The 24,664-nt window shown below is 42.4% G+C and overlaps 1 protein-coding gene across 1 annotated transcript; it reads left to right on the forward strand.

The window, feature by feature from the left end:
• The first annotated feature begins 8,664 nt into the window (after nucleotides 1-8,664).
• Nucleotides 8,665-15,288, forward strand: LOC125524954 (MADS-box transcription factor 16). Its single transcript, XM_048689981.2, has 7 exons — nucleotides 8,665-9,197; nucleotides 9,311-9,377; nucleotides 9,591-9,652; nucleotides 9,779-9,878; nucleotides 10,204-10,245; nucleotides 14,760-14,804; nucleotides 14,896-15,288. Exons 1-7 carry the CDS (start codon nucleotides 9,010-9,012, stop codon nucleotides 15,079-15,081), a joined length of 690 nt encoding a protein of 229 aa, XP_048545938.1. The 5' UTR covers nucleotides 8,665-9,009; the 3' UTR covers nucleotides 15,082-15,288.
• The last annotated feature ends 9,376 nt before the right edge of the window (nucleotides 15,289-24,664 follow it).

Here is a 24,664-nt window from a genome sequence, read left to right on the forward strand (position 1 = left end):
TTGTGTTAAGAACCAGGTCCAGCTGTTTGTGTCCTCTTTGTCAACAACTCCAAATGCTATAGGGTATATGTTGTTGCTTCCATCCCTTCCTGTTGTAGCAAGGATCTGCTGACCTATTGACAGCTTGATAAAACAACCATCTACCCCTGCAAAATGACAAATGTGAGAATAAAGTGTATTTAATGTGGCCAAATAACAAAAACACTACACAAGTTACAACACAATGTATCTATGAATGGCCTACATCCATTTAAAAACCCTTCTTTGCAAGCATTAAGACAGTAGAACAGGCCATGGAACCTTGGGTTCTTGCTTGGGTGTTGTGGCAAATGCTTAGTGGTCACAACACATCTACTTCCTGGGTTTGTGTCTAAAATAGCCTGCAAATAATCTCTAATCCTAGTGTATTGACCTCTCTGGTCTCCTTGGACAACCTTCAATGCTTGTTTCCTAGCCCTATAGGCCATATGGGTTGAGATCTCTACTCCATATTTCTTCTTCAAATTCTGCATTATTGTGGTGATTGGTGTGGCAATATCAATTCTCAGCATATCCTCACACTGGTGTGCCACCCATTTTCCTGTGACCTTTGTATTCTCTGCTACTGCTGGGCATGTGTGCAGAAGATTAGCCTTTCTGATGCAAAAAGTAGTTTCATTTGCAACAACAGAAGGTGCAATGTAGAAAGGACATTTCACATTAGTGCACACAACTATGATGCTGTCATTGCAGTTTTTGTGGAAGTCATAGTTCCTATTCTGACTTATGTGAAATGTCTGAAGTGCTCTCCTAAATTGATACACATTAAGGAAACAAAGATTTCTACAGAACTGCTCCTCTGGGTTCTCTCTTTCTTCACTATACCACTTTCTTGGTTTTGCTTTATATGCTCTGCTCTTCCTTCCATTGGGCAGAATAAAAGGTGCATTCTCAGCTCCATCATCATATTCCTGCTTCAAATCACCTACATACTCCTCATCTGATGATGGTACCCACACATCCTCAAATCTTTGCTCCAAGCTTGAATGTGACCTCTTGGTTGGCCCCTTTCTTTTTTTCCTTCTTCTTTGCTGGCTCCTGTTGTTGCTCCATCTGCTCATCCTCCTCCACTTGCTCTACCTGCTCCTCCTCCTCATGCTCCATCTGCTCCACTTGCTCCACTTGCTCCTCTTCCTCATCTTCCCCATACACTTCATCCACATCAGTGTCTCCTTCAAAATGAAGGAGTGGGTCCTCTCTCTGCCTCCTCCAATCATTAAGCCTGTTAACAAAGTCCTCATCTGCATCCAGATCAGAGTCATCTTCAGTTAGAAGAACTGGTAGTTTTTGCTTAACCATTTGAACATGCTCAGATGCCTCCTTATGTTTCCTAAAGTTCTCAATCTTGGTTCTCCTCTTTAGCTCCATTAGTGTCTCCTGCTCATCTTGCTCCATAGCAATATCTATGTTTGTGCTCTGCTGTGTGGAAAAGAACTGGAGTGGCTCTGACTGCCTCTATTTATTTGATTTCTCAGGTGATCTGAATAGAACTCCAGAAGGATTGACTTCATAGACAGGTTTTTCTCCTAATTGACTCAAAGGAACCTGCTCCTCATACAAATAGCCTGCATTCAAATCTGCAGGTCTTGGATCAGTGGCCCTAATCACTGTCAAATTCACTACAGTCTGATCCTTATTAGCAATATGGTCAAGCATTTCATCCACCTTGTCATCATCAGAAATTTCTACCAATCCTTCAATACCCACACCAGGCTCCCTCACAAAGTAAATGTAGTCATTCAGCCCATATCCCTCTGTCTCTATTAATGCTACCAAATTGTGATATGTGATGTCTGAAATGCAGAGGGATCTCTCCAAGTTGTCTCTTTCATGGAAGTGCATTCTAACTTCCCAAATAGCATCGCCCAAACTAGACAACAAGATAAAACAACAATTCTAATTAACATTGCATAATTACTATAAAAAAGTTCACAGTAATATGCTAAAATTAACACTGCATATTAACAAAAAATACTTTACTTTGCTCTTATTGGCACTGTTCTAATTAACAATGCATAACTACAAATGAAGCTACTCTAATTTGCCCTTTATTCGCACTGCTCTAATTAACAATGCATAACTACAAAATGAGGTACTCTAATTTGCCCTTTATTGGCACTGCTCTAATTAACAATGCATAACTAAATATGTACATACTCTAATCTACTCTAATTAACACTGCATATTAACAAATAAGCTACTCTAATGTGTTATGTATTGCCACTGCTCTAATTAACAGTTCACGTTGCTACATATCAACTAAATAAAATTAATATGACACATATATGAGTCTGACAGTGGGCTATTCCCCTGCCCCCTCCCCCAAAATCAAATTGAGTGTTTCAGTACCCAAGCTAGGTTTAACACTGCAAATCAAAATAACCACACATACATACACGGCAGGGTTGCTAATTAACATCATGATGTCCTGTTTGTTGTGAATTAGGTGGTTGTTTTCCTACTCTAATGTACTCTAATTAACACTGCATATTAACAAATAAGCTACTCTAATGTGTTCTCTATTGCCACTGCTCTAATTAACAGTTCACGTTGCTACATATCAACTAAATAAAATTAATATGACACATATATGAGTCTGACAGTGGGCTATTCCCCTGCCCCCTCCCCCAAAATCAAATTGAGTGTTTCAGTACCCAAGCTAGGTTTAACACTGCAAATCAAAATAACCACACATACATACAGACCAAGATCCAGCCGTTGAATCCTAACCCTAACCCTAGAATCTGTACAAATGAGGTTAACTTACTAGACGCCGCCGAATCCTAAACCTAACCCTAGAATATGTACAAATGAGGTTAACTTACTAGACGCCGCCGAATGACGAGCCCCACCGGTGGCTTTCCGTTGGATCCGCCTTCACGGCCCTGGCCCAAGATCTAGCCACCGCGAACTCCAGCGAGTGCTGGGGGCTGGGGTTGGGGCTGCTGTCCGAAGGGGCGCCGGGGTTTGAGCTGCCGCAGAGATCCGCCTCCGGTGGCCTGTCGTCTCCGCCACCGGCAGGCCCACCGCAGTCGCCGCCGCCACTCGCCGTCGCCATGTTTGAGAGGAGAGGGTGTGGGGAGGGAAAGAGATGGAGAAGAGCTAGCGGGGAGGGGAGGGACCAATCAAAAGGGTTCCAGCTCGAGCCGGCCCGCGCACGGCGTCTCATGGCGTCTAACGAGTCAAACGGATGAACAGTTATGCCACGTCGACAAATGCGGGTCCCACCTGTCATAATCCCACTTAAAACGAGCGAACCGAGCGACTTGTGGTTTTTGCAAAAAATTAGCCCCGGAATTAGTGTTTTTGGGCACAAAACTAGAGACTTGTGATTTCTACAACCTTAGCCTTTAATGTCGATGTTTTTTGCAATTCACTCAAGGAAATAAGATGCTTGGCCCAGGCATGGTGATCAGCCTGGCTCCGATTCATTCCGCGTGCTGCAAACTAGCCTGGTACTAATTAGTCCCAACGAGCGCTTGCGTCTGTATTGTGTTAAAAAAAGCAAGAACTGCTTGTTGAAAATATATTCTAATGATCATTAAAAGACAAAGTACCAGGCACTGAGTGGAAACCAAACGCTTCGCTGTGAGGCTAGTCTGTATAGGCAAGAAACTCCAACTTTTCAGGCCAAAGCCAGGCACCCAAAATTCTGAGGCATGGAGCCCAATCAAACCGACCATAAATTCTCTATCCGATGTCCTCAACGGTGAAATGCACCACCTCAGTATACGTCATTCTCGTGCCATTTCCTCCTATCAGACGTTCTACTAAACTTGACTTCCAGTTACACACATACTTCCATCCTCTGAAGCGGCGTTGACCAATGCAAATCTCCCCAAACAATACAGGGCCAGATCAGGCTAACCGTTGCCTAGCATCATAAGCTCGCCGCGTATTGACCATCGATGCCATCTCAGCCAAGAACATGCATTAACTGCCTTCCGCGCAACAAGCCAAAACCCTAGCCAAAAGTCGCACCTGCGCTACCCCATATATACCCACTGACGCAAAACAAAGAAGGGAAAAAAAGCGAGGCAAATTTTCTCTCCGCACGGCTCACGCTCTGCCCGAGCACGTCCCTCCCTGTAGTCCGCGCAGTGATGGGTCACGTCCAAGCGCCGGAAACGGCACCGCGGACACATCAACGCGTGCCTGGACTAGGAAAGCCGCGCGGAGCGTTTCCGCTCGCGTCCATGGCCGACTGACGGGCTGGCCCGGGCGCGTCGGCGGACCGCATGACATGAAATCAACAGTATCATGCGCCCATCACGTCTTGTCCCCGGCTGGCTGGTTGGCCCGTGTCAAGTTCGAGAATAACTCTCGCATCCCCAGCCTCCGCCTGCGCCACTGATGATGGATCATGCATGCGATGCATGGATGTCCGGTGATCGATCGATATTACCATCAGCGATTGGATGGACGTGATCGGTCACGAGCATTCATTCGTTTCTCCTCGGTGGATAGCGACTTCCGGCCCGATCGATCTTGCATATCGGGTGGAAGGAAGACTGCTGGAATCAGTTGACGATATTGCCGGATGCATGCAAAGGAATGAGGATTTGTAAGTGGTAACACCTTCCTGACCAAAGCTTTCAAGAAGATTGCCGGACAGTACTAAATTACAAACTAGCAAATGTTCTAGCCTGTCTGGCTGCATGGCCTTTTTATATTTTGCATAATAATACGTGTCTCATTCATATCATAAATATTAAAGTACAAGTCACGTAAAAATCGACATGATAATACTGGAGAGATAGAAAAACATCTATAAGCTTGACACCAACGCCTGTCACTTATCTCCAGCACCACCACAACAGCCACCAAAGAATCGAATGACGGATCACCTCCTCACCCGAGCTCGACGCAGCTCCATCGCTGATATGCAGCTTTGTGGACCTCTAAGGTGGCTCACCCAGAGTGACATCATTGTCGTTAAATGAATCAGACCGGGGCAACACCCCGGACACGTCATCGAACTCCAAATCTGGCAGACTAAGATGCCGAAGTAGGAAACCACACCTGTCATTCATCAACCACGAACCCATCACACGCTTCGTCTTTCAGATGGCGTCAATGCAGACCACAATCTGCATCTGCTCCTGGACTACCTCCTAAGTTCCGACGTTGCAGCAGACGTCGTCGCACGGCGGAGCCCGAGGACGCATGTCCGCCGGGAGGATGCCGCTGCCGCCACACCATCCTTGATTGAACAGACTGGTTCCCAAACCACCCCAACCATTGGACCGATCACCTTGTCGGGGAAGAATCTGAAGAATCTTTATTCAGCGCCACCATCACTGCCGCCAAATCCAAGACGATGAACAGCCTAAAAACAAAGTTGCTTTAGCCTAAAACTATCCACACACCTGGATCCAGCGACCCCCTCACCACCGACGACCGAGGTCATCGGCGGAGGGGAGCCGCCGAAGGACGGCGGTGGGGAAAGTCTCCTTGGGAGAGACACTGCCAGGTCGCCCTTTTTCTTCCAGAGGAAGAAAGAACGAATCGTCAAAAAATTGTGGACCTATGCTATAGTTTTTATGGAAAACGAAGTCCTTTTTTAACATATGTACAGACACAAGCACTCATACATACGCGCATACACTCATCCCTATGAACACACACACGCACACCCTACCCCTATGAGCACCTTCGAGAGACGGAGCCGTCATACCATCTTGAGATTTACAAAGTCGCCGTAAACGCCTTGTCGTCGACGGAAACGTCTGCTCCCAGTGAAAGCGCATCGCCGGAAATTCTGAAATAAATTCAGGAATAATGCAAGTAAGAGGACCTGAATGGTGGGTTGGGATACCACTGTCTCTCAAACCATCCAACCACAGGAAAAATAAAGTCTGTCAGACTACGGATAGATGGTGTGGGACAATACGTGTGTACACATACATGTAAACTTCTTCTCTTTTTTTTTGCGGGTAATACATGTAAAAGTTCAATGATAGAAATCACGCATCTACGTGCACCTGTCACGTGCTGCATATACGTAGTGAAGACACGCTACCATGCAAAAACTGACGTGTGGACCTGATCTACAGGCTTCTCTTGTCAGTAATAACTAGCAAGATGCCCATGCGTTGCACGGAACATCAAGATGCATTTATATGAGTAGTTTATCTTGTGAGAGAAAAGGATAAACGAAAGAAAGCCTTATTTGCATATGTAGAGAGGGGTGTGGGTATCTTTCTGCAAAATTGCCATAGTTTCCTTCCTATCCGTCAGATAGAAATCGGACGGCCTATATTGCAGGATGGCAGGCAGACTATCATCACCAACTCTGTTTTTTATAAGAGTAGAGATAGAGCCGGGAGCTCTACTTGATTTTCTATGAAGTAAAAATACCACTTAAATGCTATCACCTTTGTTCCGAATTATAAGACATTTTGGATATTACTAGAACAATGCGCATGCGTTGCAATAGGATATAAATATTCTAGTACGTTAGCTTGTGATTTACCTATCCATAATAATCTGTGTAAATAAATGTCCATCAAATTCTGCCCGTAAATTACCTTATATTCCGATCCGAAGTTCAGTAAGTAAATTAAAGTGAAATTGGTTAAGAAGGTAAGTAAATTAAGTTGATTGATTATCATACATGAAAGGTTGAACAAAGGTGTGGTGAAAAGAAAGGTGAAATGAAAACCTTACCTTTTTTTAAGTAGTAGAGATAGAGATTACGACATACGAACTGAAATAAGTGAAACAAACACACCAAAATACGTCTATACACATTAGATTCAGGAAAAAAATAGAATATCTTATAATTCGAAATCAGAGGGATTTGCGATGAGGCTTACAACTCACTAATTGAAAACTAACTAGATCCCTCCCATTTTTAATTAATATGTGTCCTAATATTTTTTAGGGATATATTACCTCCATAGTTGATGATAAGTATGGACAAAAAGAACGAAGATCTTTTCATTCCAAAAGGAAATTAATATAATCTTTGGAAAAAAATCATGAGAGTAGAAATAACTGAATTAAAGCAATGAATTTGAAAATTGCAGTTTCTGCAATTTTATTTTTGAGAAATGCATTCTTTCCTAACTTGGTATTTAGAATTTTTTAACTAAGCAATACCAATGGAAAGACCAATCCCCCCCCCCCCCCCCCCCCCGAACCAACATGATCACACAAGTGCACGTACGCATATGCTTGGCATATCCTCTAAATTCCAAGAAAAATAGTTATTGTTTTGTCCTTCATTACACATTGTTTGACACTTTAGATGGAATGCTAAAATGAGGCTGACTTCGAAATAATAAAACCATAACCGGGCAGGAGAGGCTTTCAAAATTGCAAGCATTGAAAAGGGGAAGACTCTAAAAAATATGCACGAAACAAGCAAATGTAGTATAAGAACTATGAGAACATATGTTTGCTTGATCCCATCGACTGAGCTAAGATTCCAATTGCACACAGTGGCACTGAAACTATACAAACAAACGACCCCAAAAGCATCAACAACAACATCAATAGTGACCCGACGCATGGCCAAAAAACCAAGTAGGGTTCATGGGTCGGGTCTTGCGGTGGTGGCAGGGGGGGGGGGGGGGGGCTTCAAGCAATGCCTCCAAGGAGAGGAACACCACGCAAGGTCGTTGGCGTCTACAGCAATGACCAAACCCAAGCAAAACTTATGGTGGTGCTGCAACCATCAACCCACAACTCAACCTTGCTACCGGCAACCATCACACTTCAACCAATAACACGGCAAGATCATTGGGAAGTGTAGGTAAACATGGGAAGGCCGACCCAAATTGGGACTACACTGGATCTCCAAGAAGGATAACAACACACGAAGGCATAACAGTGGCCACTGCCATGCAAAGCTTTCAATCAACCTCCATCCCCAAATTGAAGCCAGTCGCCACGCCACGAGGATGCAGAGAAGAAGCATATGTGGCCGACGTCTCACACCAACAAAGAACTGGTGCCAATCCTCCAAGTGCTACATGATATTTTCTACAGTGTCTTGTGCTACACGATGCTACTGTCCATTTTCAATCAAATGGTAAAGTTACCCGGGACTTAGCAGATTGAATCCGCGTCCCCGCGTGACACATATGACAGATCCTACGAGGTACACCGTCCCACCGGATCTGTCTTGCTCCATCTTTCTTGAATTTCTAGATCCGCCACGGAGCAATACTAAGAGAAATGCTAGCTTTTTTTTCTTCAGAAAAGAGAAATGTTAGCTTGATGTATCAAATGACAGAAATGTTAAGAATTAAGATGAGAGAATGCCCCTTCTATTGTACACAAAAGAAGAAAAGAGAGGGGAAATACTTTATTCCTTAAGCTGGAAATGCAGGGGAGAATGGTATCTAGCCATAGGGCCTCTTTTCTGCATGCGCATGCCTCAAGTCGAGAGACCGGCAAGCCAGGCCAAGCAGCGAGGCAATGATGGCCGCAGAGCCCGAACCGTGCTAACCGTTGTGCCGAGCGCTGCCCGGCCACGGCCACGTCACAGCAACATACCCCCCGGGCATACGCCCGCGCCCGCGTCCGTCCCGGCGCTCAAAACCACGGCCGGCCGCCCCGCACGCACGCAACGGCGCTCAAAACCATACGCGTTACGGGGCTACGTGGTGGTCGTACGGCCCGTGCGCGCGGGCGGGGTAGGGTAGGGCAGGGCAGGCACGGCGCGGCGCGGTTCCCCACGTCTTTCACGGATTCGGCAACCGCCCCCGTCCACCGGCGCCACCCACCACCGTCCTCGCCACCCCGAAATGCACACGCACACTCGGCACCACCTCCGTCCCACCTCCTTTACTAAACCAAACCAGCAGCTCGAGAAGCAGCAGCAGCAGCTCGCCGATCTCCCCTCCTTCTCGCCATTTCTTCTCCACCGCTCGCTGAGTCGGTCGACCTAGCTAGCCAGCTCGCCCGCTCGCGGTGGCGCGCGCGATTGCGGGGTCGGAGGAGGTGGATCGGCCGGCGGAGATGGGGCGGGGGAAGATCGAGATAAAGCGGATCGAGAACGCCACCAACAGGCAGGTGACCTACTCCAAGCGCCGGTCGGGGATCATGAAGAAGGCGCGGGAGCTCACCGTGCTCTGCGACGCCCAGGTCGCCATCATCATGTTCTCCTCCACCGGCAAGTACCACGAGTTCTGCAGCACCGGCACCGAGTACGAACTACGAGCTCACTTCATCCACATCACTAGCTAGCTGCCTGCCAAATTACCTCTCTGATATAAGCCAGCTTGGCCTTGTTCTTCTCCATGTATGTACGTACTTGCAGCATCAAGGGGATTTTTGACCGCTACCAGCAGGCCATCGGGACCAGCCTGTGGATCGAGCAGTATGAGGTTGCTGCTTCTCTTTCTTGCCTCAATCCATCTTTTTCTTTAGCTGCAACACTTTCTCATTTCCCTTTTAATTTCTACTAGTAGATAGCTACTCACTCGCTGTTTTCTTGTGATTTGACATGAGATCTAATCGAGTCCAAGCTCCATCTTCCGGTGCTTCACTGCTCTTTCGCTTTGGCTGATTTGCTTTGGTTTGGTTTGATTTCATCGCAGAATATGCAGCGCACGCTGAACCATCTCAAGGACATCAACCGGAACCTGCGCACCGAGATCAGGTCAATCACTTTCCTCTTTCCTTCTTTACTTCTTTCATGGGGATTCTCCAGCTCCGGCAATTTAGATTGATTTGATTTCGAGATCGACTTGAATTGACATACTGTTTGCTCCTGTATCCATCCCAGGCAAAGGATGGGTGAAGATCTGGACGCGCTGGAGTTCGAGGAGCTGCGCGACCTTGAGCAAAATGTCGATGCCGCTCTCAAGGAGGTTCGCCAGAGGAAGGCATGGACGTACAAACCCTAGCTACCAGATTTACTGATTTAGGCTTCGATTCCTGGCTGGATCTGTCTGTTTTTGCTCGCTCATCTGCCGTCCAATCCGTGCATATTTCATGCTGAGTAGCTAGCCCCCCTTTTGGTCGTAGATCTACACGAGTTCTCTATCTCTAGGATATAGAATTAACAATTGACATCATTTTTCTGAGTTCCAAAGAACTGGTTGGGTTTTCCTTGTTTAATTTCATCTCATGCATTGCTTCCTTTAACAACATAACATCTTAATTAACCTTGTTTTCTTTTGTCTGTTGTTTTCGTTTTTGATTTTGCAGTATCATGTGATCACCACGCAGACTGAAACCTACAAGAAGAAGGTGAGACCTTTTCTAAACAATCATTATAATCTGTTCTCTATAAATTGAAGTAGTTTTCTCGTAGCTCGAAAATTTCAGGCGTACGTTGCCCAATTTGGTGTACATGACTGTTCTGGTGCACACATATCTCCACAAAACTAGATCTTTCCCCAATTCGTTTACCTTGCCTTGTGTCAGCTGCCACTTGTTACAGTTTCTTTATTTAGCTAGTTCTCCATGCCACTGTTCGAACACCATGTGTTCACCAGATCTCTGTATTGTACAATCATTCGGCCACACATTAATTTTGCTTGAGAAAGTCCGTCTAGCTAGATATGTATGACCACTATTGCACTTCATGAGCTGCATCATATGCATGGCGTTACAAATGAATCACATATTAACCACTCTCATAACCTAGATAGCTAGCTAGCTTAGAGCCCCAAACATACATCCATCTCCCAGCCCTTATATGGTTGAACATTCAACCTAGCTAGTGACCGATGGAAGCAAAGATCTGACAGACACCTCCACGCCCCAAACAAACACGTTGCATGCCAATGTACACGGTGCACTGCCATGCGTGTCTGCACTTTACACACTCAACCCCCTCACTTCGACAACTCTAGACTCTAGACTCTACAATTCTAGATCCAAATCTTGGCGTAGCTAATTAGCTATAGAGCCTTTGGAAAAATCTCGGTGTAGAGTATGCATGTCATGTGCTTACATGCATGCACACACACGTAGACGAACAGCAATAGATGCAGTGATCTGTCTCCTTTTGACAGAAACACATAAGCTGGAATTGAGAAAGAGCGAAGGACAATAATCTTTGGGCTATATCTCTCATGCACTACACGTATCTCCTGCTAAGCCTATGCTAGATGATCGATCAGTAGCTGGCTGCCTAGAGATGCATGGGGTGCATGAGCGTGCATGGCTGCTTTGTTCGGTCCCCCGGCTATCTGGGGGTAGCATGTCAAACACGGATTTTTATGGGATTGCACAGCGCCATGATACCCCTTGTAGATGAGGACCGGCGACGAGGCTTTATGGTTTGCGGAACTATAGAAACGAAACCTCTTGGCTTTTTCGATCTGAATGAATGGCAGAGAACTATCGCCTTTCTTTTGTTTTACGTACTGACATATATATGATCCGGTCTTCAGCTTTGCGTAGTCCTGGGTATAATGCTTTATACCAGTCGTCAATGTGAAGCTAAGATTGGTTTCAAGATATGTTCATGTTCTAGGTCCGTGTGGCATTAATATAGGCGCTCAGGGAAAGAATAGTGTGTCTTTTTCTTTTCGAAAAGGAGGTTAAACCCCCGGGCTCTAGATTGAGCGATGCACAAAGCATTCTTATTGCGAGGTTTTTAAATCTGTTATAAAGATGATATGACAAGGAAACAGCCGCATCCAACAAATAAAAGCACATATGTTTTACTGATCCCATGACTAGACTCGCATTCAAACCGGTTGAACAAAGCCCGCAACCATCTCCATATGGTTGCCCCAGTGTTCAGAAGCTCCCGTACTTCTGCTATTGAAGTAAGGACCACATACAGATCTAGTCAGTAGCCCTGCGGATAATTGGCAAACAAAAATTGGAACTCTGACAATGTTAAACTTATCTCAACTACATGAGTTTCTTCTATGGCCATTGTGATTATATGGCTGGATGCTTTTGTAGTTGCGTTGGATGAACAATTGCTTAGACATATGAGATCTACAATGTTAGTCTAAACGATAAAACAGTTGGTCCTCGCACTAGATGACACTAATCTTACATGATGGGTACTCCCTCGTTTTTATTTACTTCGCATATTAGCTTTATCTTGGGTCAAACTTTCTAAACTTTGATCAAGTTTATACAAAAAAAAATTAACATAAAAAAACCAAGTCAATACCATTAGAATCACCATTTTCCAACATATTTTCATACGATAAATATTTTTTATTGTGAAAGTTTAGATTGTTTTCGATAAACTTGGTCAAACTTATAACGCATTTGACTTAGGTCAAAGCTAATATGCAAAGTAAATAAAAATGGAGGGGTATTTGATGAGTGCATATATATTCCTTTTCTTCAATCATCCATGTAAAAGCATCTTGTAAAGTACATGCACGTAAAACAAAACAATCTAATTAAATTAAATACATATTGTCCCATCAAATATACATGCATGTACTTGGTTAGTACTACCTTCGTTAGGTGATATAAATACGCACAATGTTTTAGTCAAGTTAAGTTTCTGCAACTTTCACTCTGACTAAGCTATAAAATGTTAATCATGTAAAATGAAATCATTAAAATGTGTCTACAACAATATTCATGTAAAGATGGCAGCCAAAATTTAAAGGTCATTCCTATGTACAGAATGATGTATACTTAATTGTGAAGCGAGTATAATGTATTCCGTATTTGAGAAAGATGGTTTCTCTTGCCTTTTTTTTTGTCAACATTTTTTCTTGTGCACCAGTTCTAGATCGGATTCCACTACCATCAATAAACAAAAAGGGAAATCCAGCCTATATGTTCTAGTCACCGCCTACTCCTAAAGTCATAGTAAAGACCAACACTTAAGTTAATATGAGATAAACTGACTACCATGGCTTAAATATAAGTTTAACTTCTGGAAGTTCATGTAAATTGAGCATGATTGATGTTCAAGGAGTATATTCACAACAATCTGCAGCAGGGAACTAGTAACTAAACAAACAAGCTAGCCACACTTGGTAGTTAAAACCGGCGGCCTCCAATGAAAATAGATGACGACCTAGAATGGGTGTGCTCAAACTTTAACTTCGAGGATGAATATATAGAATTATGAATCATATTGACCAACTGGAAATACCATCACTAGAAATTTCACGGAATTTTAATTAACATGTTGATAGAAATGTAACAGTAATACTTGCACTTTGACACCACATGCAAGATCCAAAACATCATGTATTATTGAGCAGAGGGAATGGATATATGTGAAGATATATAAATTAAGGTGTTATTTCATCGTGAAACGACTCATAATTTTATGTGCATGCAAGATTCCACAAGGTGAATTTTAATACTATTGCATTACTTCACACCATGCATGCACAGATGTGAAAATATTCAAAACATTTTTTTTGTGTTCTCAAGAAAGAAGGGATAAACTACAACCTTATTTCCCATCCTTCTGATTTTTATGTTGCCTTCTGTTTGTTCTTTGTTTGTGGAATTTCATGTGTGTTTTGGTCTTGATGTGTACGTAGAGTATGTATGAGTAGATAATACACCTCTAAATTTTCCCTTTTTCTACAAAGTCCTTTTTTGGCTAAGTATGGATTAAACCCAAAAAAACCTTGTACAAGTCATGAATGTATCTGAAAGTTTTTTGTTGAGTGATGATTGTATTTGAACTTCCTTTTCTAGGTTCAATTGTATATCAACTTATTTTCTTTTTCCAGGAAATTGTATCTAGACCTAACAATTAAGTGTAACTAAGTTTGGTGGGAAGTAGAGGTACAAATCTTACCCGTTGGGCTGGAGTCCTCGATCTGCTCATTTTTCTTTTTTGTAGGTTACACTGCCGGTGATTCTTACAGTTTTCCTTTTTGTAGCTTTTATTTTGCATGATTTGTCTTGTACTTCCTCTGTTTCTAAATAAAGTCTTTTTAGATATTTCAATACTAACTACATACGGATATACATAGACATATTTTAGAGTGTAGATTCACTCATTTTGCTTCGTATATAGTCCGGTCCATATTCAAATATCTAAAGAGACTTATATTTAGGGACAGAGTTTTTCTGTACTCTGATTAATAATTACTACTCCCTTTGTAAACTAATATAAGAGCGTTTAGATTACTACTTTAGTGATCTAAACACTCTTATATTAGTTTACGGAGGAAGTAATATATATGGTTGTGTGCATCACAATGATGCAAAGGCTGGAGGTTGAACCTCCTTTTTGAAGAAAAAATTGCGTGACATAAAGATTATTGTAATTGAAGTTACCTACTTATCAAAAGGGACGATCCCCCCCCCCCCCCCCCCCCCCCCCCCCCCCCCCCCCCCCCGCGAAACAATGCTTGTCAACATGGCATACATGCATATGTGGTAGCACCATTATATTCTACATGGATATATGGAGGAACCTATAGCTAGAGGGACAAAACTAAGAGCACATATAGGAAATCCCCAGCCCTTAGTTTGCATGTATGCCATGGTCCTTCATATAAACTGGCCAGGTTTTCCTACTCATTCTGAACACATCTTTTTACTTGAGAGGTTTCTCAATGACAATGCAGTTAGACAAGCAACAAACCCATGTCAAATTGTGTGTCTCCGCGACATGTCTAACACTGTAATGCATGCCTTCTATGTGTAGATATAGACTCTGGCTCTTGTCATTCGGTGCCTCCTGTTGTACGATAAATATACGCATGTATTTACCCTGCAGCTTGTTGCATTCGTTTACCCTGCAGCTTGTTGCATTCGTGTACTAATTCATGCTTCTCTCGGAATCCATTGCATATATTCAGGTGAAGCACTCCCAGGAGGCATACAAGAATCTGCAGCAGGAGTTGGTGAGCTCTCTCGCTCCCTAGCTAGCTATGTAACCACGATCATGCATGAATACGAGCTGACCATGATGACTGTGCACGCGTGTGTACGCAGGGCATGCGCGAGGACCCGGCGTACGGGTTCGTGGACAACCCGGCGGCGGGCGGGTGGGATGGCGTGGCAGCGGTGGCGATGGGCGGCGGCTCGGCGGCCGACATGTACGCCTTCCGCGTGGTGCCCAGCCAGCCCAACCTGCACGGCATGGCCTACGGCGGCTCCCACGACCTGCGCCTCGGCTAATCGATCATCTCGATCGCTCCTACTAGCTTATAGTATATCAAGTGATCGATCAAGTTGTTCAAGTTACCACAATAAGAAAAAATCTGTGTGCTTGTATTTGTCACATGTTGTGATCGACTGTGTATTGTATTGTATGATCTGCTATGACTTTGGTTGTGAGCTACTTTGCTGGTACTATAATATATGTTTTGGTACTTTGTGATGTCATTTCATATGTCTAAATGTTTTCTGGTTATTATGCATATATATGTTTTCTAAAGGAGGGTCTACCCTGGCCTCTCCATGAAATGATGCATACAACCATATTGATAAAGTTTAGAGTATTAAACAGATTAACAGTAAAAGGAGCACAGAGCTCAGAATAACCATGAACTAACAAGATAAAATGATGCAATCACATATTCTATCATTGGATCATCATCGAGCCCGGTTAAAGAAACATCCACACTAGGTTGCAACCAAAATCCATGGGTCATCTGTCCTCCACATGAAGTGGCTACTCATAGTGAGCGGTTCTTCAAAAACTCAACAAACTTTTGTTGTATAGATAAGTAGAAGTGTCTTGTGTGTACGAAGTTTTTTATTTTGAGGGACCATTCGGTTTGCAGGGATTCTGTTAGAAATTTTAAAACCCTAAAATCAACTTCCTCCTTTCCGGTTTCAAAGGCTCATGCCTATCCTAGATCAACAATTCGACCAATATAATATAAATTGTATGTCACAAAAGTTATACCAATAAAAAATATAACATTAAATGTTTCTAATAGTATATTTGTTGTGATATATAACTCGTGTTACGTTTGTCAAATTATCGATCCAAGGATACAGGTGGGACTTTTAAATCAGAAAGCAGTTAGTTGTAGAATCCAATCATTGGACGGAAGCCTAGAGTCAATTAGGTGGATAAAAAAACTACATAAATCAAGGCTAGTGATAGGCGCCGGCACGCCGGCCGAAATAGTTCGGCCGGTCGCGTTCGAGCCGTCCAATCCGTGAGCTCGAGCCGTCACATCTGTTCCTCGCGCCCCCTCCCCCTGCGTTGACTTCTTCTTCCTCTTCTTCTTCACCGCGCCCCCACCCCAGCCGCTCCTGCCGCCGGCGACTAGCCCCCTCGCCTGGACCTCCTGGTCCAGCAGAAAGCCCGTCACCCCTCGTAGAAAAAGATGGCACCGTCTTGAAGCACACCGGCACCCCCTGTCGTTGCAGCACCTAGCAGCCGCCATCGTCGCTGCACTGTCGTGTCGCCGACGGAGCTCTCAACGCCGCTGCTCGCTGCCATTGGCGAGTCAGGTTGAAGCTTTTTATCTCATCGGCTGAAGCTTTTTCTATGCATGTTGAAGCTTTTCTCGCGGATTGAAGCTTTCCACCGTGCTAATTGAAGCTTTTTTCACAAAGGGTTGCAGCTTTTTACTCTGCGGTTGCAGCAAAAACATAGAGAGACGTCATGGGCATCGTCGAGGAGGATTTCTCAATCTCCGGTTGAAGCTTTTTCATCTGCGGGTTGAAGATTTTTGTCAACCGGTTGTAGCTTTTCCTGTATTTCGTTGTCTGGTTGAACCTTTTTTATCTACTGGATATAGCCTTTTGTGTCCATGGTTGTAGCATGGGAAAACGCCGTTTGCAACTCTCCCAATACCGCGGTTGCAGCTCCTCCCTGTGGCCATGGTTGTAGCACGGGCACCTCGGTCCTCCCCGTGTTTGGCCTGTCGCTGGTTGCAGCAAAAAGGGAAGAGAGGAGGAGGAAAGGGAATAGAGGGAGAAGGAAGAAGGACAAAAAAGAAGCAGAAAACTATGCTGGTTCCAGCACCGTCGTCTGCTCGCTGTGTGTGCAGCCACCGTCGTGGTCATCATCCATGGAGGTTGTCAGCACGATGAGGTCCCAGCACCTTCCCAGGGAGCCCCTGTCGCACCAAAAAGCGGAGAAGGGTAGCTGCTGGTGCCGCGAGGGGACGGCAGCTCGGGAGAACGCCAGCAAGGCGGGATCTGCAAGATGAGAAGAGAGAGAAGACATAGAAGAAACGAACGAGCAGTTGGAGAGAAAGCTAGAAGGGGATAAGGCCGTGTGATTGGGGCCCACCACCCCACGTGTCGCGACTTGACTTGCTGCAGCGCGCGCGTGGACGAGTCTGGCGGAACGGTTCGGCCGGCGCCCCGGCCAAAAACGATTCCCATAAATCAAGGGCCAAAAATAGAACATTATTTTCACATTCTTGTGTTCCATACCCGAAGTTTCGACTAGTCAAGCACGATGTATTCCTACAAAGTATTTTTTCATACAATGTTTTTCTCTTGAAGATTTAATATAAAGGTTTTTTGAGTGGAAAATGGGTTTTTATTCATTCAGTATGCCAACCCAAATATGACAACCTGAATTGAGGGCAGTTGCTGTCTTAACTAGGCTATGAGCCTCGTCATTTGAATCATTGTTCTCATGGACAATTGACACCTCATGAAGTGCCCTAGAATGATGATCAATCTCCCTTAAAATCATCACGTACGCACATGGGGCCTTGTTATGAAAATTGGTAACCATCTCCACACAGTTTGAAGCAACTAACAGTCGTGCTATTAAGATCTTCTTTTTTTTGCGGGTGTGCTATTAAGATCTTGAGCTGCAGCAATTGCCTCATTGCATGTCATCACCTCTAAACTGACCGGATCAAGCAGTTCTTCAATCACCACAATAGATACACCAAGAAAATCGTTGTGCTCGTCTCTACAAGGGAAGACAATAAATTGTCTTGCTTTAAGTCCAATTGTAGGAAGAGTGTTGTAGTTTGCAACGGGACCTCTTATTCTTCCAAGGTTCTATATGCCACTTGGAGAACGTGAGGCGTGCATCTCCCCTGAAGTATTCTGCCCGCGTGTAGCTACAGAGCTGGCCCATTTTTCGTATTTTATTCATTTACTGGGTTTCAATCGAGACACTAGTGGTTCTGTTCGGTCGCTGGCTTTGGCTCTGTATTTTGTAGATTTTTTCCTTTTCTGTTCTCTTTGGTTTTCTGTGTTTCTTCACTCATTTTCTCCGGTTTTTGGTTTTCTTTGTTTTTCACCTGAGTTGCTTTATCTTGTTCTCAGTTTTCGCTGGTTCCTTTTTTTTCTTTCTTTTTTCTTCCTTTTTCACATATTTTGTTCGTCTCCTTCTCAGTTTTCACTGGTTCTTCGTTTCTTTCTTTTTTATATATTTTCTTTGTTTCTTTCTCCGTTTTCATTGTTTTTTGTTTTTTCTTCAGTTTTCCTTTTATTCTTTCTTTTGTAAGTTACACAGTTTTTTTAAACACATGTCTACTTTTTTCAGTACATAATATACATTTTTAATATACTCATGCAACATTATTTTGATACACGTTGAACATTTTTCAATTACACAATATACATTTTCCTTTTTAACATATGGTCTTGAACACTTTTTTATAATACATGGTCCACATTTTCAACTACACGTTGAACATTTTCAATGGAAATAGACATTTTTTAACACTACAGGGACATTTTATAAATACTTTCCAAAATTTCACAGATATTTTGGGAACACGTGAATATTTATATAAAATGCAACATACTTTTTTTTGAATGGCAATAAACATTTCCTTTAACTTATGCAAACAATTTTCTACGTTCTAGGAAAAAAGTAGGTACATGATGAACTTTTTTTCAAATACATTATTAACAGCTTTTTAACATGTATCTTGATGCCATTTTTTTCATATGCATTCTACATTTGTCGTATATATACACCAGGAACAGTTTTTACATACACATTTGACAATTTTCAAATGCATGATTAAATATTTTGAAAACATATCTTTTCATGTCTATTTTTCATACACATTTTACATTTTTTTATACATTGAGAACTTTTTTATAAACACGTTTAACATTTCTAAATACATGATTAACATTTTTTTAAACATACTACTCCATCCCATAAGTAAGACGCATAGAGTCAAAAAGTGTCTTACATTATGGGACAGATGGAGTATTTCTTTTTATGTCTACTGTTTTCCATACACATTGTACATTTTTCATACATCAGGAATATTTTTTATATATACGTTTAACATTTTTTAAAATGCATGATTAACATTATATATATACAGGAGTAGGATTTTCTATCATATCTTACCACATAACTACTTAAGGTTTTCGATGGTGTACAAGTTCCCAAAAATCCTGACAAAAAAATACTAAAACAACACACCTATAATATAACATGATCCAATGAGTGATTGAAAAAAAATAAGAGTATATGTGCCCTGGACAAAAAAACAATTAGTTCAATAAATATTTATGTCGCAGTGTGCTGGAATCATTGTGTTTTTTGCCGATGTCTCACAAATGTATATTTGACAATCACTCTATTGTATCATCTTATTACATTAGAGTGATGCTCTACTATTTATTTCATATTTTTTGATAACTTTTAAACCATTAAAAGCTTAGGAAGCCTTAACAAGTTTTGTGGTAAGATATGATAGACACGTTTAACAATTTTCAAATGCGTGATTAACATTTTTTTAAATAGTATGCAAAGTATTTTTTTATAGTAGATATATTTGGAATGTTTCAAAATATAAGGAAAAGTAAAAAATAAAGTAAACAACAAATGCAAAAACATGAAAAAGGATGAAAGAAGAGAGAGTTGAAGGCCCGTGGTCCGCGCTAGGCCGGCTCATTATGGCGGCTGCTTGACGCGAGACGTGCTACTGTCTCGCATCAAACGAGACATAGTCGCGCTCTTTGGAGACAAGGACAACTCCAATGCGGTTCACCAAACCAACTCTGAAATTCGGACTGGACTGCCCAGATTTTTTTTTTGGCATCCAACGCCTACGATGCATGCTTAGTGGGCCGGCCCAACTTGGCCTTGGTTTTATTTTTCGATCGGGTCAGCTTTGGTTTTATGGTGGCAGTATTTGGTTTTGTTTCTCCATTTTTGGGTTGTACCAGTTTTCTCCAGTCATAGTGGTTGTTTATTTCTGTCAGATTTCTCTCTCTCTCTCTCTCTCTCTTCATTGATGTATTTTTTTTCTTATTTTTAAATTATAATCATTTCTATATTTCATTTTCCTTTCTTTCATTTCCCATTTCTTTATTTTCATATTGTTATTCTTTTATTCTTTTTTTTGCGTTGTGCTTTTATTTATTTTTGTTCTATATTACTGACATTTGACAAGTACATAAGCATTTTATATGCATCAACACTTTTTTTAAACTATATGGGTGTTTCTAGAAAACATGTGAATGCCTTTTCAAAATTATACATACATTTTAAAATGCACGAAAACTTTTTAAAAATTACATGAATATTTTTGCAAAAATAACTTGACACATTTTACAAGTATATCGATTTTTTTTTTCTAAAGTCGTGAACACTTTCTCAAAATTGCATGAACATGTTTAAAACTGTATGGAACTTTTTATATGATATGAATATTTTTGGAATATATGTGAACACTTTATGAGCATTTACTGAAAATATGTGAACATTTGTTAAAGTTGCATGAACATTTCTAAAATGCATGAACACTTTGAAAATTGAACGAATATCTTGAATTTTTTTGTTGCACCAATGTTATTTTTTCACCTTTTGTAATTAGATACACAAAATTAAAATAATATATTCTGGAACCAAATTTCACATTTTCTGTGAAACTTTCTCATTTCTTACTTAGATGAGACCCACTCAATATTACCATTTTCCCCTTGATTAAATGATAGGATGTGACGATGTTGGGACCCCAACCCACTCACTCATGCTATGTTGACCGACAAGTCAGGGGTGTTGCATGGCCACGTGGTATGATAGATGAGACCGGCATGTGTTGCCATAGCTAGGCTAGGATTTCATCCCGGGCCAAGCGCGGGAGTAATTTACAGTTGAGGCAAGGTTGCGCGGAAAAATATGCGGGGATTTAGATTGGCCCTATAGATTAATATTAATCTTTTCTACACATTTTATCTTATCCGCGCGCATCAGAATCAATTTCCCGGTTGGTCACCCATCCTAAAATTACTCTAAGCCAAGCATGCTTAATTTGGGAGTTTTTTTTTGAATAGGTTCTCGGAAAAAAAAATTCCTTATTGATATGAGTAGTCTATCATTCTTAATAAGCCAGGCTATCACATACATCCTCACTCAAAGAAACCGACGTCCTCGTCGAGCACAGGAATGTTCCCTCTTGGCACATACATCTGTGTGAGCAGTCCGGCATATGTGCCATGGCGTGTGCCACGATGGGTCACAAACGTCATGCACAACATGACTGCGCACCTGACTCGCAAACATCCATGTAACCGCAGGGGTCGGCTCTAATACTGATTTGTAACGCCCTCGACACACCCGCCGGTGGTCGTTACTCCTGGCGAGATCTAGACTAGCCCTACGGATCAATACTAGTCTTTCCCGCGCACATTGTCCTCACTTGTGCGCATCTGGACCAGCTTCCCGGTCGGTCACCCATCCTAGAATTACTCCAAGCCAAGCACGCTTAACTTGAGAGTTCTTTTTGAATGCGCTCCCGAAAAAGAAGGAATTTCTTATTGATATGAGTAGTCTATCATCTCTAAGCCAGACTATCACATATTCGTTGAACCAGCTTTCAAGAAAGATGACCCAAGACGAAGAACAACACGGAAGATCAAGGAGTGTATCCAACTTGAAGACCATTTCAGGGGCTACCGATGGTGTCCCAGACTAAGGGTAACTCACCAAGTCATCTCCCAGCCAGGTGGGTTAAGCCTAGGACCCCATGCTGGTTCACTAGTGGGCCACATCAAGGCGACCTATGGCACATGAAAAGAATAGTTATGAAGACTTGGCGCATACTCCAAGACTTAGATGTCGTCTACAACACGGTTACCTTATACGTAGCCAACCTTACTATAACGCTAGACCTCCCCTGTATCTATATGAACTAGGGGGTAGGTGATGAAAGTGCAATCATGCCCTTAATCATATTTGAATGTTGATGATAATATACATATAGGTGACTAATCACGTTTGTCAAGTATATCTCAGGTTTTATTACTCAAGGAATGATGTGTGGGTCATGACTACTAAGAGTGTATTGCTCAAGAACGAAGATATAAGACAAATAGCTTAGGCTTTTTCCTACTTGCTCTTGAGTATAGGGATCTCGCACTATTAAGAGGAGATCATCGGTACTCGTTAATGACTTGCTCAAAACCCATAGATACTCTGCTCTTACATACACAATATTGCCCTAGACTCTCCACCCTACTGTCCTAGATTTTCGCCTAGGGCTTGTTCTGTTTTGTCTCTAGTTCACCAGACGACCAATAGTTACCAGACGTCCGACCAGTCACTGCTCATTGGATGTCCAGTACCCTATGGGAATCCGGTGTCTCACCACAGAACCAAAATGATGAAAATCCGATCAAAATCTAGTTTATCCGTGTGACTAAAGTATGTTCCCACCGGACGTTCGGCCCCTACTACCAACGGACGATCGGTCCCATCCGAAAATCTGGTAGACCCTCAACAGAACCCTATTGTCAGATTTCTAGTACTCATCGGACGTCTGGTACCTCTCAAGGCACTGTACGACCGGTAAATATTAGACGTCCGACAATACTCCATCTATGTAATCTTTACACTTCAACCTGCTGTTTGCACGTACCAACGGCCAGATGATCGGCAATTATGTTGGACGTCTGGTGGCTATTTTGCCTCTGGACGTCCGGTAAGTTCCCATGTCAAGTGATTCCAACGACCATTTAGCACTTCCACTATAAATATCCTTCTTCCACTCTGGGAGAAGGTTGACCATTCACTTTGAGCTAACCCTATAACACACTACACTCTCTCACATCCTCACACACCAAATCTGAGATCCTGAAGGGATTTGTGAGAGATCTTGAGAGCTTCTCCAATCAAGTGATATATCCACTTCTTCCCCTTCTCTCTATGAAAGGATTTTTTATTGAGCAAATACCCCTTGATCTTGTTACTCTTGGAGGTTGGAGATGAAGGAAATATGCCCTAGAGGCAATAATAAAGTTGTTATTTTATATTTCCTTATTCATGATAAAGGTTTATTATGCATGCTAGAATTGTATTGATTGGAAACTTAGATACATGTGTGGATACATAAACAAAACACCATGTCCCTAATGAGCCTCTACTAGACTAGCTCGTTGATCAAAGATGGTTAAGGTTTCCTAACCATAGACATGTGTTGTCACTTGATAACGGAATCACATTATTAGGAGAATGATGTGATGGACAAGACTCATTCGATAGCTTAGCATATGATCGTTCAGTTTATTGCTATTGCTTTCTTAATGTCAAATACATATTCCTTACACTGGTACGCGTCGGTGCTATACAAATGGTTTTTAACTCCTTTCCGCGACGACATTTGGAACCGTCGCCAAGTGAGTGTGGGTGATAGGGGGGGTCCTTCCCACATGACCCAGAAGCCGTCAGGGATAGGGAGCCTTGATGCATACAGTTGTCCCTATATAACCGTTTTCGATATCTCGAATATCCCAAACGCTTCATCCTTGCTACTCGTTTGTGCTCGCATTGTCATCGCAGTCGGAGTTTTGTGGTTTTACCTAAAAACCAGGCAGATTCCAGGCACGGTAGCTTTCCAGGCAGATTCCAGGCATGGGAGTTTTATGATGCCTGGCACATCACAAACAGTTCATGACTATAAATCGTGTACGATAGGTAGACAGTCACACACATTTAGTTTTCCCGCACCGTATGTGATAGTGTCTGACATCACACATGCTTTGCAAACGGCAACTGTGTGCATGCTTGCACATGTTTCCTCTCTGTGAACCGTCTCGGATTATGGTGTATATCGCAAACGTTTGTGTTTTACCAACCGTGTGTGCTGTAATGACCTGCACAACATAATTTCACCCTAATTTAATTGCTGTTATTCAAAATTGTACCTACTTTAAACTTGAAAGTAAGCTATAGCTTTATTCATATCCATCAGGTTCAAACAACCAATGCATTATTCGATTCACAGGTACATACGTTTAAGAATTACATAAGCACCAAATAAAGAATGATGAACCAGGGTTCTATACTGTACTATTACAGATGGTAAAGAAAGAGGCGATAGACATTCCGGTTGCCAAACAAGGTGAAGCGGAATGGCCCTATTGTGCTCTACTGGATGCAGAAGACATGCAGGACTCTAGTCCAACCCCTTGTGATGGTCAGCCGCCAATCATCTAGTTTAGAGGTAATCTTGAGTGAACTGCTCCAGGATCCGCTGCAAAAGAAAAAAGATTCAGATATTGTCATCTAACACAACTCATTACGGGCAGTAAAAAGAAGGCTACAGGGTTCTTACTTACCATCCTGCAGTTCACTGTTGTCTTGCATAAAGTGTAAACGAATAGTTCGATTGACATCTTTTGACCCATTTTAATAACAATCTTTATCAGTTTCCTCACTTGATGCTGATTCATGAATATCTCATTGCCCCATAGGCAGAAAAGGTCAAAGTGTGGATCTTTGGCAATGATATATGTACCTAAAAGCACCAAGTTAATATTAAAAGCTAAAAACAATTGAAAAATGATGTAGTACAACACT

Source organism: Triticum urartu, chromosome 7A, assembly GCF_056163025.1.
Source record: "Triticum urartu cultivar PI428250 chromosome 7A, HENAU_Tu73, whole genome shotgun sequence".
Lineage (NCBI taxonomy): Eukaryota > Viridiplantae > Streptophyta > Magnoliopsida > Poales > Poaceae > Triticum > Triticum urartu.

Bases quoted from the DNA above. Each gene is read 5' to 3' on its own strand.
- LOC125524954 (XM_048689981.2), top strand. From the start codon at position 9,010: ATGGGGCGGGGGAAGATCGAGATAAAGCGGATCGAGAACGCCACCAAC. The intron at 9,198-9,310 runs GTACGAACTACG...ACGTACTTGCAG, and splicing joins TTCTGCAGCACCGGCACCGA to CATCAAGGGGATTTTTGACC. The intron at 9,879-10,203 runs GCATGGACGTAC...TTGATTTTGCAG, and splicing joins AGGAGGTTCGCCAGAGGAAG to TATCATGTGATCACCACGCA.